Source organism: Heterodontus francisci, chromosome 33 (assembly GCF_036365525.1).
Source record: "Heterodontus francisci isolate sHetFra1 chromosome 33, sHetFra1.hap1, whole genome shotgun sequence".
Lineage (NCBI taxonomy): Eukaryota > Metazoa > Chordata > Chondrichthyes > Heterodontiformes > Heterodontidae > Heterodontus > Heterodontus francisci.
Genome location: NC_090403.1, coordinates 58268421 through 58294410, shown reverse-complemented (window position 1 = coordinate 58294410; position 25990 = coordinate 58268421). Strand labels below are relative to the sequence as shown.

Genomic DNA, 25990 nt, shown 5'->3' with positions numbered 1-25990 from the left:
GGAGGCCGTGAAAACCACAGCCTCCGGTACCGACTGAATTGAATCTGGTGGAGGTGTAGCGGGGGGTGGGAGGAGGTGCAGCGGCGCCACCCTGGGCCGCCGAGTTGGAGTTGGCAGCCGGGAGGTTGGGGCAGTTCTTATGAACATGCCCCACCCCCTTACAGACATGGCACCGCACCCCTTCCAAGGTCCAGAAGACGCGGTAGGCCGTCCCTGGAACTCTACATTGAAGTCGCCCTCTGTAACCTCCTCCCGCGCCAGCTGCATGAATAGCTGGTGGTGGAAGGAGTACACTTGCCGGAGGCTGTTCTCCCGAAGACCGAGCGGGTCTTGGGTGAGCCCCGTCTTTACCTCCCCCAGATGGTGCAGGTGGGGAAGGAGGAGCTCACCAGGAATGAAGGGCGGGACATTAGATAGAATGAGCCTTTGCACAATGGCCTCCAGGGGGTCCACTGGCAGAAAGGTCCCGCCCATGGTGAGCCCCTTGTTCAGAGCCAGGGACACCGCCCGCTCGGTCCTCAGGAATAACACTGCCTTCCCGTACATTTTAGAGGCTGCAACAATGGCTGAAGGGCTGACAACCTCGGCCATTGTTTTCACACATGCCTCGAAAGTCATGTTCGGGTGGATGTAGCTCTTGACCCCATGCTTCGATGTTAATAATGCAAACGGTGACGGGGCAACAGGTGCAGCCGCAGCAGCATATGTACGGGAAGGCCCCGCCACCGGCGAAGGAGGGCTTGCCATGGGGTCTAATAACCACGTCCACCCCCAAGAAGCAAAGCAATTTTACACAGTTTAAACAAAAAAAAGCAAACTTTAAACAAGGTGGAGTGGGAGTAGAGGAGGATAGGGGTAGGAAGGTAAAGGAAAAGGGGAGGATAGGTGACTGAGGCGACTGAGTGGAGGAAGGGAGAGAAAGGCTAAAAAGGATGTTTGTTCCAACTGCCAGTTGGAGCACCTTTATCACAATTAGTCCAAAACTATTGTCGTCTTCCAGTTGGGGGAGGCTTCTTCGCCCGGGACGGCTGGAGCCGCCCGGTACTCTCCTCTTCTGCTTTTAACAAGAAAGTCTTCACCCGGGCAACTCCAGCTGTCCCGAGCAGGCAGTTGGGGTGGGGAGGGAGCTCCCTGTGTGCAAGCACCAATACAAACACAGAGGCCCCCTACTGGATTTGGCAGCCCCACCCAAGTCTTCCGGCCTCTACTCCCTCCCCCAAACAGTTCAAACTTAAGAGTTCTTCGGGTGCCCTGACACCCACCTCTCCAAAACAATTGCAGCCTTCCTTGATGGTTTCAATCCACTCTGCATTCACCTCTCTCCAGTTACTGCAGTCTCCTCTCTCCACTCTGCAGTTGCTGCAACACAGGTGCAGCTGCTCCCCCTGATTGCAGGCAGGAAGTGCTCAAAATTGCCCAGCCAATCCCGTGCTGTACCTATCCTGGGAGTGTTTGATGAGAACAGTGTAGAGGGAGCTTTACTCTGTATCTAACCCCGTGCTGTACCTGTCCTGGGGAGTGTTTGATGGGGACAGTGTAGAGGGAGCTTTACTCTGTATCTAACCCCGTGCTGTACCTGTCCTGGGGAGTGTTTGATGGGGACAGTGTAGAGGGAGCTTTACTCTGTATCTAACCCCTGTTTTTTTTTCTTTTGGAAAGGTAACATATCTTACTTCAAAAATTGTAAAATTCACACTAAAGTTTTCATCGTTGTATCTGTGACGCTGGAACACCAGCGATGTGCCCTGTCTTCACTTCGTGAGACGAGCAATTGTCAGTCTGGATCTCCAGCCATTCCCTCATGGTACAGGGTTCACTGTGACATCTGTAACTTTCCCAAACATTAATCCAACACAAATATTAGCTTCTCCTCACTCGGAGGTGGTTCTTGCCCTCATTCTGTGCCTTGTGATGTGGATTTTATTAATTATTCATACATGCAATAATTTTTTATCAGCAAACAGCAAAATTCAAAGCACCTGGACCATTACCCTGGTCAGGCACCTCTCCTGTGCTGTGTTTAGTTTGAGACCTGGCCCTGGGTGGGGAGTGGGAGGGGGTCTTGTACTTTACAGTGGGGAGCGGGAGGGGGTCTTGTACTCGACAGTGATGCCCCTCACTTCCCCCTGCTCACTTCATCTGTTCCATATAAATACTGAGGGCGGAATCTGCCCAGTTCCACGGAAGTAGGTTGGAAGGCAGGATCGGGAACAAAATTGGATATAAGGGCATGGGCTGGGGCTGGAGCCCCGGCGTGTTCCCGATTCCATCTTGACGGTGGCAGCAGTCAGGGTCCACTTAGGCCAATTATTGTCGAATGTGGCTAACGGTGAGGACTCTGCCAGGGCTTTCCTGGTACCGGAGCAGACCAATTCCCCAGTGCAGGAGCAGACATCATTCCGGTGCCGGAGAAGACCCCTTTCCCGGTGCCGGAGCAGACCCCTTTCCCGGTGCCGGAGCAGACCCCTTTCCCAGTACCGGAGCAGACCCCTTTCCCAGTACCGGAGCAGACCCCCTTCCCGGTGCGGGAGCAGACCACTTTCCCGGTGCGGGAGCAGACCCCTTTCCCGGTGCCGGAGCAGACCCCCTTCCCAGTGCGGGAGCAGACCTCCATCCCGGTACCGGAGCAGACCTCCTTCCCGGTAGCGGAGCAGACCTCCTTCCTGGTAGCGGAGCAGACCTCCATCCCAGTACCGGAGAAGACCTCCATCCTGGTACCGGAGCAGACCTCCTTCCCTGTGTGGGAGCAGACCACTTTCCCAGTGCGGGAGCAGACCTCCATCCCGGTACCAGAGCAGACCTCCTTCCTGGTAGCGGAGCAGACCTCCATCCCAGTACCGGAGAAGACCTCCATCCTGGTACCGGAGCAGACCTCCTTCCCTGTGTGGGAGCAGACCACTTTCCCAGTGCGGGAGCAGACCTCCATCCCGGTACCGGAGCAGACCTCCTTCCTGGTAGCGGAGCAGACCTCCATCCCAGTACCGGAGAAGACCTCCATCCTGGTACCGGAGCAGACCTCCTTCCCGGTGTGGGAGCAGACCACTTTCCCGGTGCGGGAACAGACCCCTTTCCCGGTGCCGGAGCAGACCCCTTTCCCGGTGCTGGAGCAGACCCCCTTCCCGGTGCGGGAGCAGACCTCCATCCTGGTACCGGAGCAGACCTCCTTCCCGGTGCGGGAGCAGACCTCCATCCCGGTACCGGAGCAGACCTCCATCCTGGTACCGGAGCAGACCTCCATCCTGGTACCGGAGCAGACCTCCTTCCCGGTAGCGGAGCAGACCTCCTTCCCGGTAGCGGAGCAGACCTCCTTCCCAGTACCGGAGCAGACCTCCTTCCCAGTACCGGAGCAGACCTCCTTCCCAGTTCCAGAGCAGACCTCCATCCCAGTACCGGAGAAGACCTCCTTCCCGGTAGCGGAGCAGACCTCCTTCCCAGTACCGGAGCAGACCTCCTTCCCAGTACCGGAGCAGACCTCCTTCCCAGTTCCAGAGCAGACTTCCTTCCCGGTACCAGAGCAGACCTCCATCCCAGTACCGGAGAAGACCTCCATCCTGGTACCGGAGCAGACCTCCTTCCCGGTGCGGGAGCAGACCTCCTTCCCGGTGCGGGAGCAGTCCTCCATCCCGGTACCGGAGCAGACCTCCATCCCGGTACCGGAGCAGACCTCCATCCTGGTACCGGAGCAGACCTCCATCCCGGTAGCGGAGCAGACCTGCATCCTGGTACCGGAGCAGACCTCCTTCCCAGTACCGGAGCAGACCTCCTTCCCAGTACCGGAGCAGACCTCCATCCCAGTTCCAGAGCAGACCTCCTTCCCAGTACCGGAGCAGACCTCCATCCCAGTTCCAGAGCAGACCTCCTTCCCAGTACCGGAGCAGACCTCCATCCCAGTTCCAGAGCAGACCTCCTTCCCAGTACCGGAGCAGATCTCCATCCCGGTACCGAAGAAGACCTCCTTCTCGGTACTGGAGCAGACGCCCTTCCCGGTGCAGGAGCAGACCTCCTTCCCGGTACCGGAGCAGATCTCCATCCCGGTACCGGAGAAGACCTTCATCCCGGTACCGGAGCAGACCTCCTTCTCGGTACTGGAGCAGACACCCTTCCCAGTACCAGAGCAGACCTCCTTCCCGGTACTGGAGCAGACGCCTTTCCCGGTACTGGAGCAGACGCCCTTCCCGGTGTGGGAGCAGACCCCTTTCCCGGTACTGGAGCAGACGCCCTTCCTGGTGCGGGAGCAGACCCCTTTCCCGGTACCGGAGCAGACCCCTTTCCCGGTACCAGAGCAGACGCCCTTCCCGGTACTGGAGCAGATGCCCTTCCCGGTGAGGGCGCCGACCCCCGCTGGGCTGAATTTTATTATCCCGCTGTTGGGAAGCAGCAGCGACTGTGAAAAATGACGGTGGTTCCACCTGTGACATCAGCGGTCGCTCTGCTTTGATTACATGGTGGGCAGCCATTTAATATAATAATGCAGCCATCCCCCAGTCATGTGGTGAGGGCGGCAATGGAGAAGACGTTCACGGCATCACCTGAGGCTGGAGCAGGTGCTGGCACCATCTTTAAAAGGCTGCCAGTCCTGAATTCGCACTGGTGTGTTTCCATCAATATCTCCCTGAGGTTTCACAGATAATTCACTTGCAGTGTTCTCCCAGCTATCCACTTCCCCTACATAACACCAGGAAAGTCACTTACCCTCTCGAGGCTCTGAGGACTCTCGCCTTGGTGGCACCAGCTTTTCAAAGACGTTACGCTGAAGGCACGTGAGTACCACACGTCCAACTCAAGATTGTAAACGCCTGGTAAATTCACAATGAATGAAACTCAAATGAATGCTAAATAATATTTAACAGATGGAAATGATCGTGCTGTCATGTCAGGGCGGAAATGCTCCCGCGGCATTCGCCGCCTCCGACAGAATCAGGAAGTAGCACCTCTGCCTTCCAGAGAAGCGTAAAATCCAGCCGAGTGTAGAGAACAGCAGCTTCTTTGAGGTCACGTGTTGACAGACTGCACCAGAGGGTGCACTGCACACCTGTGTGGGGTTGGGACCTGGAGATGGTCCCGACTCCTGAAAATAATCCCTCAGCAGAAGATTCTGCCCTGAGTCTCAGAGTGTGGGACTGAATCTGTGGGCTGGATTTTCCAGCAGGCGTTGAGCTGTTATGGGGGCCGCGAGACCCCCCCCCAGGTCGGTAGCAGGAGGAGTGACAGACAGTCGGGACCTTTGATCCTTGCAGCCCTGTCATTGGGGCAGGCAGCCTCCAGCTCTGATGGTCACTGGCCTGCCCTGGGACACTGCCTTGATTGAACTGGCGGCTCCGCACACGGCAGCAGGAAAATACCAGCGCCCGTGTAAAATGGCCCCAGAATGGGGCTTCAATTGTCCTAATGGTCTTCCTGCCTCCACCCGCTCCCAGGGCTGGGAAAATGCAGCCCAGTGAGTCTGTATTACCTGGGAGCTGCTGCTGACTTTGCAATGTCAAACTGCAGGTGACATTGACACTGAAATCCTAAAACTCACCCAAACTCATTAGAGGAAAGAGTTTAAATGGAATCAGGACCATTCCACTATCAGCGATCAGTTTCGAGCTGCAGCCTCTAAGGAAGCGGAATTGTCACTTGGTAATTGGGCAGAGATTCTGCTCCTTTCATATTTCTAATTGCTCAGTTTCACCACATGCTTTTTGCATCTCTCCCCAGCAGTTCCTGTGAAAGTGCACAGCACTTTGAGCTGATAAAGGTCAGCCAGTCACAGCAGAGCCCACATTCCAACACTAACTGCTATTTTTAATGATAGACTGATGCTGATGCAACAAATTACTTTTGCTCTCTTCTAATCTGACACTTCCTGGGACCAGACAATAGGTTCCTGCTCCTGGGTCTAAACACTCTCTTTCAATCTGTCCTTCGAGAAGCTCATTACGAGCCTGTCCCTCAGTTACAGATACATAATTCATGGCCCTCCTGCTGCTCGGCATGTGGCGTTGATGGTGGCAAGAGCAAAACCTTCGGGATCATCACCTCAGACTGACACGGGGACAAGTGGGACGGGGCAGAGCAGCTAAAGGAGCATCTGTCAGTCTCAGAGCTGGGAGAGAGCAGCACCTGACTGGGAGAGTATCCAGCATCAGCCTGGTGTGAACTGACGGAGTCTTACAGCTGGGAAAGAAGAGAAATATGGAACCGAAAAACAGGAAGAAAATCCATTTCTCAGTGCCGGTAACAGACAGTCACCTGGATCCCAGAGCAGTGGATAAGGTAAAAGCCGGTGTGGGGCTGCAGTGAGGATATTTATAACACTTTGGCTAATCAGTAAACTTCTTGCAGGGCCCCCAGCACTGAAGTTGGTGGCTGGGATTTATTCTGCAATCAGTCTGTGTGTAAGCTGGAGCCTGAATCTCACCAAGACATTAAGCTGGATATTTATTCACTAATCAGCAGATATCCAGGAAAAGAACTTTTAAATTCCTTGCAGCATAAAAGACCTTTTCCTTTAATGATGGCACTGCCCCAAACCCCCAACTCCAAACCCCACCCCCCTCCCCTACCCCAACCCACTACCAAACCCAAACTCAACCCCAGCCCCCAGCCCCTTCCCAATCCCCACCCCAACCCCACCCTTGACCATAACCTCAAAAGCCAGCCCCCAACTTCAATTCAAACTCCAATCCCAGTCCCAGTCTGCTGTAACTGGACCCTGATTTTTTGGGCTGGGCCCTGGGGAAGGGTTTGGGGGCTGGGCCCTGGGGAAGGGGTTGGGGGCTGGGCCCCAGGGAAGGGGTTGGGGGCTGGACCCTGGGGAAGGGTTTGGGGGCTGGGCCCTGGGGAAGGGCTTGGGGGCTGGGCCCTGGGGAAGCGGTTGGGGTCTGGGCCCTGGGGAAGGGGTTGGGAGCTGGGCCCTGGGGAAACGGTTGGGGTCTGGGCCCAAGGGAAGGAGTTGGGAGCTGGGCCCTGGGGAAGGGGTTGGGGGCTGGGCCCTGGGGAAGGGGTTGGGCGCTGGGCCCTGGGTAAGGGGTTGGGGGCTGGGCCCTGGGGAAGGGTTTGGGCGCTGGACCTTGGGGAAGGGGTTGGGGGCTGGGCCCTAGGGAAGGGGTTGGGGGCTGGACCCTGGGGAAGGGTTTGGGGCTGGGCCCTGGGGAAGGGGTTGGGGGCTGGGCCCTGGGGAAGCGGTTGGGGTCTGGGCCCTGGGGAAGGGGTTGGGAGCTGGGCCCTGGGGAAACGGTTGGGGTCTGGGCCCAGGGGAAGGAGTTGGGAGCTGGGCCCTGGGGAAGGGGTTGGGGGCTGGGCCCTGGGGAAGGGTTTGGGCGCTGGACCTTGGGGAAGGGGTTGGGGGCTGGGCCCTAGGGAAGGGGTTGGGGGCTGGACCCTGGGGAAGGGTTTGGGGACTGGGCCCTGGGGAAGGGGTTGGGGGCTGGGCCCTGGGGAAGCGGTTGGGGTCTGGGCCCTGGGGAAGGGGTTGGGAGCTGGGCCCTGGGGAAACGGTTGGGGTCTGGGCCCAGGGGAAGGAGTTGGGAGCTGGGCCCTGGGGAAGGGGTTGGGGGCTGGGCCCTGGGGAAGGGTTTGGGCGCTGGGCCCTGGAGAAGGGGTTGGGGGCTGGACCCTGGGGAAGGGGTTGGGCGCTGGGCCCTGGGGAAGGGGTTGGGGTCTGGGCCCTGAGGAAGGGTTTGGGGGCTGGGCCCTGGGGAAGGGTTTGGGGGCTGGGCCCTGTGGAAGCGGTTGGCGTCTGGGCCCTGGGGAAGGGGTTGGGGTCTAGATTTCTCCAATTTCACCGAGTTAGTTTACTGTGTGTTTGACACTGTGGCGAGGCCTAGTGAACCTGGCCTGGATCAGTCGTGAGGAAGTGACCCTGCCCCCTCAGGGACTGGATTAAGATGCTGGTTAAGCTAGAGACTGGAGTAATCAGAGACCTGATCAACATTTGAAGGACACATCAAAGTCACTGTCAGATTACAGCAACTGTCTCCTGTTTCTTTATGTAGATTCGAAGACGGAGACCGACACCGGCAACACTGTTCAGGGTCTCGGATCACTCGTCTCCAGGTAACCCATAATACCACAGCCAGGATGGGGACTGGGGAGTGAAACGTGCACCAATGCAGAGCTCATATAGGCTGCACAACTCTAACAGCCTGGCAGGACTGAGAGACCAGAAACCAGGGTAGTGGCAATGAGGGAACAGCCCTCACAACCACTCCCATCCCAGCACCCCCTCATCTGCCCCATCAAACCCCCTTGCCTCTTACATTCCCCTCCCCGTTACTTCCCCCTCTCCTCACTTCCCCCTCCACTCACCTCACCCCCTCCCTGTCTGCACCCCCACCCTCCCCGCCCCTCACTTCCCCCTCCCCGTTACCTCCCTCCCTGTCTGCACCCACGCCTTCCCCGCCCCTCACCTCACCTTCCCCCTCCTCTACCCCTCCCTTCATCTCACTCACCCCTCAGCCCTCCCGCCTCTCATATTCCATCCCAACCCCCCGCTCCTATCCCTCCATACCCCTCACCTCCCCTCTGCCCCTTACCCCCAATCACCCCTTTCCCAATACCACTTCCCCAAAGGATTAACCTCTTGTTAAGCTATGTGTTCCACAGGCATCAGGAAAGGCCGATACCTCACTCCAGTGCTCTTCTATACCAGCCGATACCGCACTCCAGTGCTCTTCTATACCAGACGATACCTCACTCCAGCGCCCTCCTATACCAGCCGATACCTCACTCCAGTGCCCTCCTATACCAGCCGATACCTCACTCCAGTGCCCTCCTATACCAGCCGATACCTCACTCCAGCGCCCTTCTATACCAGCCGATACCTCACTCCAGTGCCCTGCTATACCAGCCGATACCTCACTCCAGTGCCCTCTTATACCAACCGATACCTCACTCCAGTGCCCTCCTATACCAGCCGATACCTCACTCCAGTGCCCTCTTATACCAACCGATACCTCACTCCAGTGCCCTCCTATACCAGCCGATACCTCACTCCAGTGCCCTCCTATACCAGCCAGCAGTACCTACCCCAGAGGGATCACTAATGTTACACAGTTCAGAGTGAGGAAACTCTTAGTTTCTGAGAATGAGACAGCACAGAAGGAGGCCATTCGGCCCATCGTGCCAGTTCCGGCACTTTGAAAGATCTATCCAATTAGCCCCACTCCCCCATGCTCTTTTCCCAAAGGCCTGTAAATTTTTCCTTTTCAAGTATTTATTCCCCTTTTGAAATTTACTGTTGAATCTGCTTCCACCGCCCTTTCAGTCAGTACATTCCAGATCACAACAACTCACTGCGTAACTCCATTCAATTGACACACAATCTGTTCATGATTCCCAGTGATACAAATATAACTGCTATCGGGCTGAAAGGTTTCATCCAAGGGGGCATAAAGCAGATGCTGGGTGAAGAGGTGGCAGCAACAATGAGAGATTGTACAACCATCAACGTGCCACTCTCTGTCCGGTCTGGCTCTCACTGGGGTTTAGTGTTACTATGGAACATAGCAGTCTGATTAAATCATGCTGTGCTGATGTTTATAACACCCTACTCACCTGTTTCCTTTTCTTTTTTTCTCTAGAAGAGGAACCAATACCCCATCAGGTCAGTCTGATAATATTGGTTTTGGGACTGGGTTACACTGGCCTGAATTTAGTTGGCCCACAACTGGAAGCAGCAGCAACTTTGCAAAATGATGGCGGTTCCACCTGTGACATCAGCAGCCGCTCTGCTGTGATTACATAGTGGGCGGCCATTTAACATAATAACGGCGGCCATCCCCCCAGTCATGTGGTGGGGGCGGCAATGGAGAAGCCTGCTCTCCCGGTCTATGGGCCTCAGTTCCATAGTGGGCCTGCTCTCCCGGTCTGTAGGCTTCAGTTCCACACTGGGCCTGCTCTCCCGGTCTATGGGCTCAGTCCCACACTGGGCCTGTTCTCAAAGAACAAAGAACAGTACAGCACAGGAACAGGCCATTCGGCCCTCCAAGCCTGCGCCGATCTTGATGCCTGCCTAAACTAACATCTTCTGCACTTCCGGGGCCCATATCCCTCTATTCCCTTCCTAATCATGTATTTGTCAAGATGTCTCTTAAACGTCGCTATCGTATCTGCTTCCACCACCTCCCCCGGCAGCAAGTTCCAGGCACTCACCACCCTCTGTGTAAAAAACTTGCCTCGCACATCCCCTCTAAACTTTGCCCCTCGCACCTTAAACCTATGTCCCCTAGTAAGTGACTCTTCCACCCTGGGAAAAAGCTTCTGACTATCCACTCTGTCCATGCCGCTCATAACTTTGTAAACCTCTGTCATGTCACCCCTCCACCTCCGTCGTTCCAGTGAAAACAATCCGAGTTTATCCAACCTCTCCTCATAGCTAATGCCCTCCATACCAGGCAACATCCAGGTAAACCTCCTCTGTACCCTCTCCAAAGCCTCCACATCCTTCTGGTAGTGTGGCGACCAGAATTGCACGCAATATTCTAAGTGTGGCTGAACTAAAGTTCTGTACAGCTGCAACATGACTTGCCAATTCTTATACTCTATGCCCCGACCGATGAAGGCAAGCATGCCGTATGCCTTCTTGACTACCTTATCCACCTGCTTTGCCACTTCCAGTGACCTGTGGACCTGTACGCCCAGATCTCTCTGCCTGTCAATACTCCTAAGGGTTCTGCCATTTACTGTATACCTCCCACCTGCATTAGACCTTCCAAAATGCATTACCTCACATTTGTCCAGATTAAACTCCATCTGCCATTTCTCCGCCCAAGTCTCCAACCGATCGATATCCTGCTGTATCCTCTGACAATCCTCATCATTATCCGCAACTCCACCAACCTTTGTGTCATCCGCAAACTTACGAATCAGACCAGCTACATTTTCCTCCAAATCATTTATATATACTACAAACAGCAAAGGTCCCAGCACTGATCCCTGCGGAACACCACTAGTCACATCCCTCCATTCAGAAAAACACCCATCCACTGATACCCTCTGTCTTCTATGACTAAGCCAGTTCTGTATCCATCTTGCCAGCTCACGTCTGATCCCATGTGACTTCACCTTTTGTACCAGTCTGCCATGAGGTACCTTGTCAAAGGCTTTTCTAAAGTCCATATAGATAACATCTACTGCCCTTCCTTCATCAATCATCTTCGTCACTTCCTCAAAAAACTCAATCAAATTAGTGAGACACGACCTCCCCTTCACAAAACCATGCTGCCTCTCGCTAATAAGTTTGTTTGTTTCCAAATGGGAGTAAATCCTGTCCCAAATAATCCTCTCTAATAGTTTCCCTACCACTGACGTAAGGCTCACCGGCCTATAATTTCCTGGATTATCCTTGCCACCCTTCTTAAACAAAGGCACAACATTGGCTATTTTCCAGTCCTCTGGGACCTCACCTGTAGCCAATGAGGATGCAAAGATTTCTGTCAAGGCCCCAGCAATTTCTTCCGTTGCCTCCCTCAGTATTCTGGGGTAGATCCCATCAGGCCCTGGGGACTTATCTACCTTAATGCTTTGCAAGACACCCAACACCTCCTCCTTTTTGATAATGAGATGACTGAGACTATCTGCACTCCCTTCCCTAGGCTCATCATCCACCAAGTCCTTCTCTCTGGTGAATACTGATGCAAAGTACTCATTTAGCACCTCGCCCATTTCCTCCACACATAGATTCCCATCTCTGTCCTTGAGTGGTCTGTAGGCGTCAGTTCCACAGTGGGCCTATTCTCCTGGTCCGTAGGCCTCAGTTCCACACTGGGCCTGCTCTCCTGGTCTGTGGGCGTCAGTTCCACAGTGAGCCTGTTCTCCTGGTCTGTCGGCCTCAGTTCCACAGTGGGCCTATTCTCCTGGTCTGTAGGCCTCAGTTCCACACTGGGCCTGCTCTCCTGGTCTGTAGGCCTCAGTTCCACACTGGGCCTGCTCTCCTGGTTTGTGGGCCTCAGTTCCACACTGGGCCTGCTCTCCCGGTCTATGAGCCTCAGTTCCACACTGGGCCTGCTCTCCCGGTCTATGAGCCTCAGTTCCACACTGGGCCTGCTCTTCTGGCTCTGCTGCACCATTTTTAAATTTCCAGCTCCACTGAGCTGATTTCATTAAGGAAATTGATTCTGTTGTTTTTAAAATGATTTCTTTATTTTTTTAAAATTATTTTTGAAGAAATTCTGATTAGAATCTGGGTTCTTCTGCCAGTTGTTCTCACTTGTTTTGCCTCAGCTCCATTACCCAGATTAACTGGTTTCCCCATAAGGGAATATAAGCTTTAAGCCTGCAGGCCGTTCAGGGTGATGTCAGGAAGCAGTTCTTCACACAAAGGCTAGTGGAAATCCAGAACGCTCTCCTCCAAAAAGCTGTTGAGGTTGGGGGTCAAATGAAAACTTCAGGACAGATTGGAGTTTGTTGGGTCAGGGTATTAAGGCAGGTAGATGATGTTAAGGTACAGATCAGCCATGATCTAATTAAATGGCGGAACAGGCTTGAGGGGCTGAATGGCCTCCTCCTGTTCCTATAAGTTGGTTGATAAGTGATGTTGAGATTTGAAAGTAACGGATGTGCCTTTTGTCTGTTTGCAGAGATCGCCCTCCACTGATGGTGGGACACTGAACCCCAAACGAGCTGCCCCATCCTGGTCTTACACACCTCCCTCACTAAAAGGTGTGTTCTGTGTCTTCTTGTTATTTTCTGCTTCCCAGATGTTGGAAATAATCACACTTTAAACTTAGAAAGGCTTGAGCTTTTCATTTTTTGTTCAGCCACCATGTTGCCTGCTGTAAGACTGGTGAAACTGGTTTTGTGTTACATATCGCAAGACTCTCCAGTGCAGCTGTGAATGTGGCCCCACTGGAACACTTACACATAACAACTAGTTCCTAGCTAATTAGTTCCTTGCACTTTACAGATAGTATAACAATATATAACATTCCTCTTTCTTTAAAACATAATGCCCCTATATCAATATAACTGTCAATATAACTAAAGAAGATTATCAACCGACTTTCGGAAATAATCTGAGCCCCTTTTTAGAGTCTTTTATAGCATGTATTCTTTTCTAAAAAATATTATTCACGGTATCGCTTGGATGGTAAGATGTTGTGCCTCCATCTTGTAGATTTGGCATTTGTTGCTCTCAGTGGTGAGTTGGCACGCAGTACAGACGATGTTGTGAGACTTGCTGGTGATGTTGTTAATGTTGTCCTGCTGGATAGTGATGTTTCTGGTGTTGTTGATGGTCTTTTCTGTTGTTTTAGCTCAGGTGTAGGTCGAATATGTTCCTCCTCATTTGGTTACGGTTTCGGTCTCAATGATATATGACCTTGGAGCCTCAGCTTCAGCAACAACTTTTGCTGGGCCCCAGGGTTTCATGATTGGATCCTATACATGTTCAGTTTGTCATTTCAACAGTTCAGGTAGGGATTTAGCACGCTTGTTGAAGTGTTGCTCTCCTCTTACCTGTGCTTCAGTGAGTTGTTGTCTCACTTCCTCCTGGTCACTTGAAGGATGTATTTTGCTTGGCAGAGTTGTCTTATATTTTCTTCCATTTAACAGCTCTGCCGGTGATTTCATGTTAGCCTTGAGAGGTGTGGATCGGAGTGACAATAAGGCCAGGATTGGGTCTCCCTTCATCTCTCGGCATTTCATAAGTGTTCTTTTGACCATCTGGATGTGTCTTTCTATAAATCCATGTCCCCGTGGGTGGTGTTGTGACGAGGTGATGGTGTTGAACCCATGCTGGTCAGCGAATTTCTTAAATACTCTGGATGTGAATTGGGTGCCTTTGTCACTTATTAACCTTTCAGGAATCCCTTGCTCAGCGAACAGAACTCGTACTGCTGAGATGATTGTTGTAGCTCTCAGGTATTTCACCTTCCAGATAAAAGGGAATTTTGAGTAGTAGTCTGCGACTATGAGATATCATTTTTGATTATGTGTGAATAAATCGATTCCTACAGTATGGCCATAGTCTGGGTGGTGCATCAGTAGCTATCATCTCCTCTTTCTGCTGTGAGTTTCGGTACTTCTGGCATACATTGCATGTAGACACCATATTTTTGATATCTTTGTATATGCCTATCCAGTACACAGCTGATTTGGCTCTGAGCTTCTCCATTCCCATACGGCCTTTGTGTATCTTTTGGAGAAGTTCTTCCTACATTGTTTTGGGAATGATTATTCTGGATCCGACCAGCAGAACACCATCTTCTAGTGGGATGTCATCTCTGATAGACCAATACTGCCGTATAGCTGGCTGTGTGTGCTGTATCCTATCAGGCCATTCCTGGATCACTTGCTGAGAGAGCATCTGTAACTCCTCGTCTTTGCTGGTCTCATCTCTAATTTGACTCAGTTTCGGTGGTGTTACATTCACTCGGTGATGAATCTTTATATCTAGATCTTCTATCTCGTGTTTCTCCTGTGGTGACAACTGAGATAGGGTGTCTGCCAGCACCATTTCTCTTCCTGGTTTATATTTCAGAGTGAAATCATAACTCTGAAACCTCAAGAGTAACCTCTGCAGTCTTGCTGGTGCTTTACATAGATTTTTCTTGTAGATCTGCTCCAGTGGACGATGATCACTCTTCACTATGAACTTTCTCCCATAGAGATATGTGTGGAACTTCTCACATCCATACACGACTGCCAAAAGCTCTCTTTCTATGTTGTCTCAGCTGATGTTAGAGCTTTGGATGCAAATGCTATTGGCTTTCCCTCTTGTACCAGGGCTGCTCCCAATCCTTTAATGGAAGCATCTACTTGCAGAGTGACAGGTTTCTTTCTGTTGTAATACGACAGACTTGTCTCCTTCCATTCTATCTTTTAGAGTTTGTTGAAACTCCTGTCATGTGACTCTGACCACTGCTACTCTACATCTTCTTTCCTCAGCTCCCACAGGTTTGCTGTGTGTTCCGACATGTGCGGAACAAAGGAACTCATGTATTGGATCAAACCAAGGAAACTTCTCAACTTTCTCTTATCTCTTGGGGCTTCCATCCCAGAGATGGCTGAGATTCTTTCAGGACTAGGCTTGACTCTGTCAGGTGTGTACACCATTCTGGAGAGCTGGCATTCTGTCACTTTCACAATGCATCTGTCTGCGTTTAGCTTAATCCCAGCTTTCCTGCTTCTCTCCATGGCTTCATGTAAATGGTTGTCATGATCTTTTCCATCTACACCATATATCTGGATATCATCAGCTATGCCGACTGCTCCTTTGCATCCCCTGTATGCCTCGTCTACTTTCTTTTGGAACACATCCTGGCTCACTTTGAGGCCAAAAGGTAGATGCAGGAATTTGTATCGTCCAAAGGATGTGTTGAATGTTGTCAACAGTGAAGGTTCTCCATCTAGTTTCACATTCCAGTAGCCATTTCTGGCATCAAGCTTGCTGAAAACTTTCGCCCTTGCCAGTGCTGGTGCGATATCTTTTAATGCTGGAATAGGATAGTGATCCCTCTTTATTTCTTGGTTAATATCTTTGGGATCCAGGCAAATTCTTAGCCGTCCATTTGGCTTCTCTCTCTCCACGATGGAATTTACCCAATCTGTGGGCTCTCGGACTCTGGCGATCACCTTCTTCTTTTACATTTCTTGGAGCTCTTTTTCAAGCTTTCCTTTTAGTTCTACTGGTACTTTATGTGGGGGATGAATCATTGGTTTCATCGCTGGGTCAATAGTGATGTAATACTCAAAATCTTCAAAGCATCCAACTGTCTCATTGCAACACTTTGGTTACATTTGTACCAGATCCTCTTTGTTTCTGATCGGAGGGTGCTTTTCAATGGGTGTACTGTCTTCAACCCTCAGTGTCACCTCCTTCACCTCATGGTTTACTGAGATAATCTCCAGCTCTTCACAACTGCTCAACCACGGGATAGCTGGACCATCTGTTTCTGTGACGTAGAACATACAGTTAACATCTTCCTTTGTGTGTCCCTCTGATTTGGGTTGTTCCTAGCTGTCAAATTTCAGTTCCCCCGTATGTTGTTAGCATGATGTTGTTTGGATTCAGAGCACTTTTCCCTGGATAACCATTTTCCTCCAAATTTTCAGGAAAGATCTTCTGGTATAGTCTGAGCGGGATGATGTTACTCTGTGCTCCAATATCAATCTTCACCTTCAGATTGATCGTTGTGGGTTTATTTCTCAGCCTCTTCCTGATCTGAATGGTTGTATGAATTTCTTTTCTCTGAGAACTGTCACATCCAGACATTTCATGCAATTTTATGGTTCCTATGTCTATCATCGCCATCTTCCAGGGTGTGGATGTTTTGGTTTCTTTCACTATTCATTTGCCCTGTTACTCTGGCTCTAGTGTCTCGTCTACCACCTTCTTGCCTTATTCTGCACATCTTTTCCCAGTGGTTGGTCTTTCCACAAGCTCCGCAGATTGATCCATTTGTGGGACATTTCCTTCTATCTGTCAATTCGTGTGGTTGTCCACATCTCCTGCACGTCTTTCTCTCTGTCTGGTGTACATTCTTTTGTTGTTGTTTCACTGCATCAACCCTGCTGCCTTTCTCTTGGCTTAACTGAAGGCTAGCTGTTTGGGTAGTCAGTGTCTTCATCTGTCTACTCGTGGCTTCATGTGATCTGGCAGTGTCTACAGCCTGCGATATTGTGAGCTTGTCCTGTCCGATTAGAGCTTTCTGTACTTCAGGATGTGCAGAACCCCAAATGAGCTGATCTATCAGCCATTCATCTGTGTCCTTAAATTTACATTTTCTGGGTGCATTTTTCAATCTTGCTACAAAATTGACAATAGGCTTACCTAATTCCTGTCTGAGGCCTTGAAATTCATATCGGTATATCCGATGATTTGATTTTGGCTGGAGATGGGTGCTGAATCTTTCAAAAATTTTGTCTAGGTTTCTGCTGTCCTCTTCACTTAGGTCCCAGCTGTTAAATAAATTTAATCCTTTATCTCCAGCCCACAGAAGGCTATAGCTGACCCTCTCCTCTTCATTAGTGCCTTTTAGGAAACTACTGAATGTCAATCTGCACTCTTGTTTAAACTTCTCAAATGCCTCCACAACACCATCAGCTTCCCAATTCATTATGGGTTGTAGCTATGCATTCATTACTGTCCTGGCTGACATTTCGTTTTCGCGTGAGTCACTTAGTTTTTCTTTCTCTCTCTCTGCCACTAATTTGGGTCAATTTTCCCAATCTAATTCTTTTAAAATGTTCTCGGTTTACTCACAGACACTCGCTGCCACCATATTACATCTTCTTGTTGTTTTCTGGTTCTCAGATGCTGGAAATAATCACACTTTAAACTTGGAAAGGCTTGAGCTTTTCACTTATTTGTTCAGGCACCATGCTGCCTGCTGTAGGACTGGTGAGACTGGTTTTTGTGTTACATATCCCATGACTTTCCAGTGCAGCCATGAACGTGGCCCCACTGGAACACTTACACATAACAAATAGTTCCTAGCTCTTTTCAGATAGAATAACAATTTATAACAGTGGGTATCACCTCTATGCTCTTCCCCTGTTCTGTACATTGTAGGAACGAACCTGGTTAAATCCAGAGACAGTTTACAGATCTTCTCTTCCAGAGGGTGCCGGTAACCTGAAAGCACATCTGGGAAATGCAGAAGGAGCCTGGAGCAGTGTAGAACCCCAGGGCGATAGCCAACCTATCTCTAGCCTGGGTTCCGTTCAGTATAGGTACATTCACCATTAACCTGGCAATAGAGTAAACATAAACACAGGAGCAGTCCTTATGTCTCAGGAAAGACAAAACATAACTGCAGCTGCTGATTACACTCAGCTGTAGGTGTCCACCATATCCACCCACCCCATTATCAACCACGTGCTGATAGGCTGCTGGGTTGACATCAGGTCAAGGATGAGTCAACATTTCCTCCAGGTGAACATCACATGTTTTGGCCCTGGCCACAAACTCTGCTTCCTTTCCACTGACTCCATCCCCACCCTGGACACTCACTCTGGCTAAACCCGGCTGTGTCAAACCTCAGCAATATTGGACCCAGAGTGGATTTCAAATCCCACATCCAATCCATCATTTAGATCGCTTTCTTCCAACTGTGTAATACCTCTGCCTCCCGCCCCTACCTCAGCTTTACTGCTGTTGAAACTGATTGTCATGCTTTCTCATCTCCACACTCAATTACTCCAACAGCCTCAACCCCCACCCACCCTGTCCCACTCCCCATTACCCCAGTCCCCCCAAACCCTGTCCCACACCCCACTCCCCAATACCCTAGTTTCCCCTCCATCCTATCCCACGCTATCCCACAGCGCATGTTTTGGGCCGTGTGAGTATGATGTGTTTTGGATCATGTGTGTCTGTATTTTCCAGCTGTCCAGCGCATTGTGCATTCCCACCTTGGAGCTGAGTCCACACATTTGCTGCTGGATGAGATGCACCCAGATATGGCAGAGCGTGACAGCATTCAGTCCGATTCCTCTGACACAGACGCTCAGTTTCCGCTGCCTCTCCACACAGGAAAGGAGCAGCTGACAGATCGGGAACCTCAGAAAAACAGCCATGGAATGCCAATAGCAAGTGGTGCCAGTAAGTGGGAAGAATAGTTATCATGAGATAATGATGGACCTGGTGACAGAACGCACTGAAAACAGGTTCGGGGAGTTTAATCTGCCACAAGCAGTGTGATTAATGATGAGGACTGAGCCCTGGGAAGCAGGAGAGCCCCACCCAGTGTAGGATTTAGCCCCGCCCAGTGTGGGACTGAGCCCCAGGGAGCAGGAGAGCCCCGCCCGGTGTGGGACTGAGTGCCGGGGAGCAAGAGAGCCCCGCCCGGTGTGGGACTGAGTGCCGGGGAGCAGGAGAGCCTCTCCCGGTGCTGATCGTCTTCTGGCAGTTTGTTTGAAAGAATAAACCAACATAGTTAAACTCTGAGGGCTAGGTTTTCTGCACCACGATGATCACTTAAAGTGGTGCATTAGCATTGGCCAGAGTTGCTGGCAAATTAGGGAATAACTTGTTGGGACTGAGCCATTGCTGCACTTCTCCTACTGACAGACACCCACACAACACAGGAACACTCCAAAACAATCCACTTACACACAACTACATATGCCTGGGAATCTATCTGCCAGAGGCCAACATAGCCAGAGGGTACCCAGGGACCCACACACTGAAACCAATATGCAAGCAGTCATAGACTGGCACTAAACTGTGACACTGACACCAGAGATCTCATTGAACACAATCTCCTGAATTTTCTCCCTCGGAATGGATCACATCAGGCGAGCTCAGCACAATCAGATAACACAGGGGACATTGCAGAAACGATTAACAGCTATCAAAGCACTGCCATCAGCCAATGGGAATAACTCTACTTCACAACAAGGTAGGGTGCACAGAGGTGTGGGGTTAGATCCTGTGTAAAGTGGGTCACTCTAGTAGCACACAGAGGCTGGCAGTGAGGGAGGAAGGGAGGTAGGGTGAGTATGAGGGAGAACTCACCACTGACATCCCGAGACCAGTTTCTTACTGTATCCATAGTTTCAGTGCTACAGAAAGAGGGGGGAATGAGAGACAGAGAGTAAGGAGGAGGGAGAGAGATAGAAGAAAGCAGAGGAGAGACCCAGCAACACAGAAATATACTCTTTGCAGCTTCCATTGCCAACAGAACAAGCAGTGACCTCTGGGGGCAGGGCAGGTCTGACTGTCTCTATCTAGGAACAGCTCACACTCCAACCAGGACTGGCACATCCTCACCAGCCCTCGAGGAGAGTCACACAAGCTCTCAGGGAGAGTCACTCCAGTTCAGTTAGAATGAGTTCTCCAAGACTTACTTGGGGCACTGAATTCCCTGTAGAGCCGAGGACTCCCTGCCACCCCCCCCCACCCCTCCCCTTAACCCCCACCCCCCCACCCTCCCCGCCTGAGCTGCATTGCCCTGTTGATAGGAGAACTTTAGTTCCACCCACAAATCCCCTAACAAAATCTGGATGTGACCAGGCTGCTTCCCAAATTCCTGCCCCAAACTTCTTTAAATGTTCATAATTTTTTTAAATAGTATTTTCTTTTTCTTCTTGCATATTTGATGACTTCTTGTTGTTGTACTCGTATCTGTCCAATGGGTGGAAGTCATGTTTTCCTACCTACTGGATCCTAGGAATTTCAAGGCTGGTAGTTCAAGGTTATGGAAATATTTCCAATGGCTTAGCCTGGGTACAGAGCACTGTTGATGGGTTAGAATGCCATGTTGTAAGTTACTGTTTGATTTTGGCGCCACCCCTGACCCTCAGAATAACATTCTGTCCTGATTTACAGTGCCAGCCACAGCGGAGGAGAATTTCCACTCTGACTGTCGGGGGGAAGTCACTCACTGAGAAGCTGGGATGCGAGATGCCTTGATCACCAGCTGCTTCGGGATCCCGCTCGACTTCTGCTGAAATGCTTTGCTCTGTTTAGTTTGAGTGGCTTTGCTGACAATCATCTTGTTTCTGATCAAGTTTTGTATCAAATTGAAATCATACATTTAGATTTTTACATTGTTTTTAAACCCTCCAGCAACCTCATCATGTTCCTGGAAGAGATCGTGGCTTCAGGTTCTGCCCCAGGGACTTGAGCCCATAATTCCAGAACAACACTCCCATTGCAGAAACGAGGGAGCGCTGAACTGTCGGGAGTGCTGCACTGTCAGAGGGGCAATACGGAGGGAATGCTGCACTGTCAGAGGGGCAATACGGAGGGAGTGCTGCACTGTCAGAGGGGCAATACTGAGGGAATGCTGCACTGTCAGAGGGGCAATACTGAGGGAGTGCTGCACTGTCAGAGGGGCAATACGGAGGGAGTGCTGCACTGTCAGAGGGGCAATACGGAGGGAATGCTGCACTGTCAGAGGGGCAGTACTGAGGGAGTGCTGCACTGTCAGAGGGGCAGTACTGAGGGAGTGCTGCACTGTCAGAGGGACAGTACTGAGGGAATGCTGCACTGTCAGAGGGGCAGTACTGAGGGAGTGCTGTATTGTCAGAAGGGCAGTACTGAGGGAGTGCTGCATTGTCAGAGGGTCAGTACTGAGGGAGTGCCGCACTGTTGGAGGGTCAGTACTGAGGGAGTGCTGCACTGTCAGAGGGGCAATACTGAGGGAGTGCTGCACTGTCAGAGGGGCAATACGGAGGGAATGCTGCACTGTCAGAGGGGCAGTACTGAGGGAGTGCTGCACTGTCAGAGGGACAGTACTGAGGGAATGCTGCACAGTCAGAGGGGCAGTACTGAGGGAGTGCTGCATTGTCAGAGGGGCAATAAGGAGGGAGTGCTGCATTGTCAGAGGGGCAGTACTGAGGGAGTGCTGCATTGTCAGAGGGGCAGTACAGAGGGAGTGCTGCATTGTCAGAGGGGCAATACGGAGGGAGTGCTGCATTGTCAGAGGGGCAGTACTGAGGGAATGCTGCACTGTCAGAGGGGCAGTACTGAGGGAGTGCTGCATTGTCAGAGGGGCAGTACAGAGGGAGTGCTGCATTGTCAGGGACAGTACTGAGGGAATGCTGCACTGTCAGAGGGGCAGTACTGAGGGAGTGCTGCATTGTCAGGGACAGTACTGAGGGAATGCTGCACTGTCAGAGGGGCAGTACTGAGGGAGTGCTGCCTATCAGAGTCGCCATCTTTCAGATGAGACATTATAGCAAGGCCTTGTCAGCCCTCTCAGGTGGACATAAATGCTCCTGTGACACTATTTTGAAGAAGAGCAGGGGAGTTCTCCCCAGTGTCCTGGCCAATATTTATTCCTAAATCAACAACAATAGCTTATCTGCTCATTGCTGTTCCTGGGATCTTTCTGTGCACATATTGGCTCTATGTTTCCTACATTTTAACAGTGCCTACACTTCAAAAGTACTTCATTGGCTGTAAAATGCTTTGGGATGTCTCTTTTTCAGTTTTTTTAATTTACTATTCTCTCCTGTGCCACCAATCTCAGGCCGAGCCTGAGTCACAGCTGATCACTGAGCCAGAATGTACACAGCCATGAGTGGTATTTCTATCCCAGACTCAGCGAGACACCTGAAAGCCACTAAGGTCAAAGGTGGCCCCAGTAGGGAGAATGTGAGGAGGGGCAGTAAGGGGTAATATCGAGTAGGTGGCAGATGTTGGCAGGAGGATAATGATGAGGTTACATCCCTGAGTTCCCTGATCATCCTCCACAGCCTCCTTCAGGCTCATCCCCTCATGTTGCGATGCGAGTGAATGACGAGTCCTGTCCTCAGTACCACGAATCTCCCTTCAGGATCCTAACAGCAGCTGAAGTTCTGAGCCCACAGCCTTTAATAACTGAATGAAATTGCAGTGAGCATGGTGCACAACAGAATTTCAGATGTTGTGACCTTGGTAAAGGAAAATAACTGCTCCCCTCCCACCATCGCATGGTTCATGTTTAAAAGCACAGTTTCATTCAATTAATAACTTGAATGGCAATGGGGCAACCCAATTGTGACGAGCTCTTGTTTGAAACTTCAGGTTTAAGCTCTCACCAGCCCCACCTTTCAGGTCCACTGGCTATGGGGAACTGTCCCAGCGAGCTCACCTCTGCTTCCACACTGCTCTGACACACAGTGCCAGAGGTTCAGTCCATGCCCACTCACCTTGCTGTACCCAGCTCCTCTGTCCTGCTGCCACCTCATTAATAGTACTCCTTGCTTTGTATTCTCATTGCAATACTAGGCATTATGTGTTATAGTGATTACAGTCCCTGGTGCAATGGAGGTTGGGTGTGTATGTCACTAACCCCAGGACTTCTCCGCAAAGATTCATATGTGGAGCTGTAGAATATAATCTCTGTACTTTGAATGTCTGTCACTGACTATAACAATAAATTCTGCTTTAATCTGCTCACTGTGTGCCCTGCAATACAATATCTGGCCATGTTTATTTGAATAAGTTTACCACAGATCACCAGCTAATTCTGAGAGACATAATCATGTGACAAACACCATTCAAGTATTTAACTTTGAAGTTGCAACCTTTAGTAAGGAAAATGTGTGATGATTTCAGGAGCAGCCAAAAATCCAAGCAAAACATAACATGATTGCATGTTTGTAAATTAATCCATTCATCTCTTTCAACGCCTCTATTTCCTCTGTTCGAGACACCTGGAAGGCAATAAACTCTCCCAGGAGAGCGAGTGGCTGGGCCCCAGCTCTGAGCACAGACCTCCAGGCCCTGCAGTACAGAAGCCCACTGACTGCCCACTAGCAAAGTTCCACGCAGTCTGGTTTCTGTACAGGGGCCCAGCACAGTCTGGCTGGAGGAGCAAATCCCCATCAGCTCAGCAGGTACCTGGGCTTGTATTCTAATATTTTGAACAACGTCGAGGTTTATTTCCAGTGGGTCAGTTCTGGCCCAATCTACATTCAGCAGTTTGGTTTCCAGTATTGCCATCCCCAGGTGACCTTAGAACCTCTTTTAAACACCTCTGCAAATCTACGCTTGACCACTTTGGTAAGACTTCTTTGTCGCTTTGAATGTCTCCAAAGGTTTTAACAGGTTCTGGCACCAAACACTTCTAAACATGTTCTCATCGTGTCCTCCCACCAAATCTCTGTTCAAGGCTTCCCAGTCTCCTGCCACATCGGTCTATTCAAGCTGTTTGTATCTGATCCTCTGAATCTTTCCATTAAACCACGAGTTCCCAGGGCTCTGTGCTCCAACTCTGTTCCTTCTGCACATTAATAACCTCCTTCATTCATCATCAACCCATTCTCCACTATCAACAAACTCTACACTGAGCTCCCTTCAGATCCAGGCCCCTCAGTACTCACAATCTGCAGTTAGAATCATAGAAAGTTTAAGGCACAGAAAGAGGCCACTTGGCCCATCATGTCTGTGCTGGCTGAAAAACGATCGCCCGACTCTAATCCCACCTTCCAGCATTTGGGCCATTGCCCTGCAGATTATGGCACTTGAGGTGCATATCCAGACTCCTTTTGAATGAGTTGAGAGTTTCTGCCTCAACTATCCTTTCAGGCAGTGAGTTCCAGACCCCCACCACCCTCTGGGTGAAAAAATATTTCCTCAATCTCCTCTCTAATCTTTCTACCAATCACTTTAAATATATGCCCCCAGTCACTGAACTCTCTGCTAAGGTGAATAGACCCTTCACCTCCACTCTATCCAGGCCCCTCAACCTTCTCTGTTCCAAGGAGAACAACCCCAGCCTATCCAATCTTTCCTCATAGCTGCATTTTTCCAATCCTGGCAACATCCTCGTAAATCTCCTCTGTAACCTCTCTAGTGCAATTACCTCTTTTCTGTAAGAGGTGACTAGAACTGCACACAGTACTCAAGATATGGCCTAACCAATGATTTATACAGTTCCAGCATAACATCCCTGCTCTTATATTCTATACCTTGGTTAATAAAGGAAAGGATTCCATATGCCTCCTTAACCACCTTATCAACCTGTCCTGCTACCTTCAGGGATCTGTGGACATTCACTCCAAGGTCCCTCACTTCCTCTACTCTTCTCAGTATTTTCCCATTAATCGTGTATTCCTTTGCCTTGTTTGACCTCCCCAAATGCATCACCTCACACTCCTCTGGGTTAAATTTCATTTGCCACTTTTCTGCCCACCTGACCAGATCATCAATATCTTCCTGCAGCCTACAGCTAACCTCACTATCTACCACACGGCCAATCTTTTGTGTCGTCTGCAAACTTCTTGATCATGCCCCCTACATTTATGTCCAAATCGTTAATATATACCACAAAAAGCAGGGGACCCAGTACTGAGCCCTGCGGAATGCCACTGGAAACAGCCTTCCAGTCGCAAAAACACCTGTCAACAATTACCCTTTGTTTCCTGCCACTGAGTTCCCTCCATGCAGCACGATCCCATGCTTCAATGGGGCAATGAAAGTCTGTTTCATTAATTCCTCAAAGACAGTTTCTTCATCCCTCATATAGATCTAAGCAACTGCTCCTATCTCCAATGGTTCCACCCCTACTCTTCATCTATCAGCATTCTTGCCATCAGCATCCTTGAAGATCTCAAATATAAGTCACACATCACTGAAGCTCCAAGAAGCTTGGTTTCTCATTGTGTCAAACACTTGTTTCCCCTCAAAAAATCTTAATACACTATGAATTCTAAATCCATTCAACACTTGAATATCATTCTAATGTCTGGGGAATCTCTTCCAGCACCACTCTACCACTCTGAACTAGAGATGGGATGTAGCGATCAATAAGTGATCCATCGTCCCTGTCATCCCTTTCTCCCCTGCAGTGCTCCTCATTTTCTAAATACTAGTATGATTAGTGCTCCTTTGAACTCTCTCCTCTTCTTGCTTCTAAGCTCCAACTGAACTGTCCTATTTGCTCTTCATCTTCCTTCATCGAATCTCATGGCTCCAACTCTTGCTCTAAATCATTCTCTCCTAGGGTCTCTAAAGCTGTGGACTTTCTCCTCCTCCAGTCATCCTTCACTCTTACAATCAGAACGAGCTGCAATTTGTTTAATGCAATCAATGCAACAAAGCAGACAGTGGCTGGGTCGTACCGGTACCCCTCTTTAAACAGGGTAAAGCAGAACTGATATAAACATGGTTAGGAGGAAAACTAGTTGAAAGCTGTATCCCATCATTAGATCAGGTACAGAAGTAAAGAAAGCCCAGCACAGGACCAAATCTCAGGTATTTTGTGCAGCATCGAGAGGATTGCTTTGGATGCTACACTGTCTGATCTTGGAGGTTTTATGGGTTTTGATTCATCCGGCACTGGCACCAGTACTGGGGAAAGTGAGAGCTGTACCGTTTGGATAGTCTTTTTTTTTAGAGATACAGCACTGAAACAGGCCCTTCGGCCCACCGAGTCTGTGCCGAACATCAACCACCCATTTATACTAATCCTACACTAATCCCATATTCCTACCAAACATCCCCACCTGTCCCTATATTTCCCTACCACCTACCTATACTAGTGACAATTTATAATGGCCAATTTACCTACCAACCTGCAAGTCTTTTGGCTTGTGAGAGGAAACCGGAGACCCGGAGAAAACCCACGCA

At 50.4% G+C, this 25990-nt stretch overlaps 2 protein-coding genes across 3 annotated transcripts in view; one reads left to right on the top strand and one right to left on the bottom strand.

Moving 5' to 3' along the window:
* The window catches only part of ppp1r1b (protein phosphatase 1, regulatory (inhibitor) subunit 1B), a 75500-nt gene extending 52691 nt beyond the window's left edge, over nt 1-22809 (top strand). For both annotated transcript variants that reach the window (XM_068013040.1, XM_068013041.1), the window contains 6 exons: nt 5939-6258; nt 7980-8040; nt 9567-9589; nt 12564-12645; nt 18314-18529; nt 20258-22809. In XM_068013040.1, coding sequence (XP_067869141.1) covers nt 6178-6258; nt 7980-8040; nt 9567-9589; nt 12564-12645; nt 18314-18529; nt 20258-20316 — 522 coding nt within the window. In that variant the 5' untranslated portion in view covers nt 5939-6177 and the 3' untranslated portion in view covers nt 20317-22809. The remainder of the gene's footprint in view (nt 1-5938; nt 6259-7979; nt 8041-9566; nt 9590-12563; nt 12646-18313; nt 18530-20257) is intronic.
* Nucleotides 2324-5978, bottom strand: LOC137348010 (putative per-hexamer repeat protein 5). Its single transcript, XM_068013081.1, has 3 exons — nt 5822-5978; nt 4693-4796; nt 2324-4384 (listed from the first exon to the last, which is right to left on the bottom strand). The coding sequence occupies exons 1-3, from the start codon at nt 5976-5978 to the stop codon at nt 2324-2326; spliced, it is 2322 nt and encodes a 773-aa protein (XP_067869182.1).
* Nucleotides 22810-25990: the final 3181 nt, after the last annotated feature.

Bases quoted from the DNA above. Each gene is read 5' to 3' on its own strand.
- LOC137348010 (XM_068013081.1), bottom strand. From the start codon at position 5,978: ATGCCGAGCAGCAGGAGGGCCATGAATTATGTATCTGTAACTGAGGGA. The intron at 4,797-5,821 runs GTAATTTGTTGC...TGAATTTACCAG, and splicing joins CAGATTAGAAGAGAGCAAAA to GCGTTTACAATCTTGAGTTG. The intron at 4,385-4,692 runs GTAAGTGACTTT...CATTTTTCACAG, and splicing joins GTCCTCAGAGCCTCGAGAGG to TCGCTGCTGCTTCCCAACAG.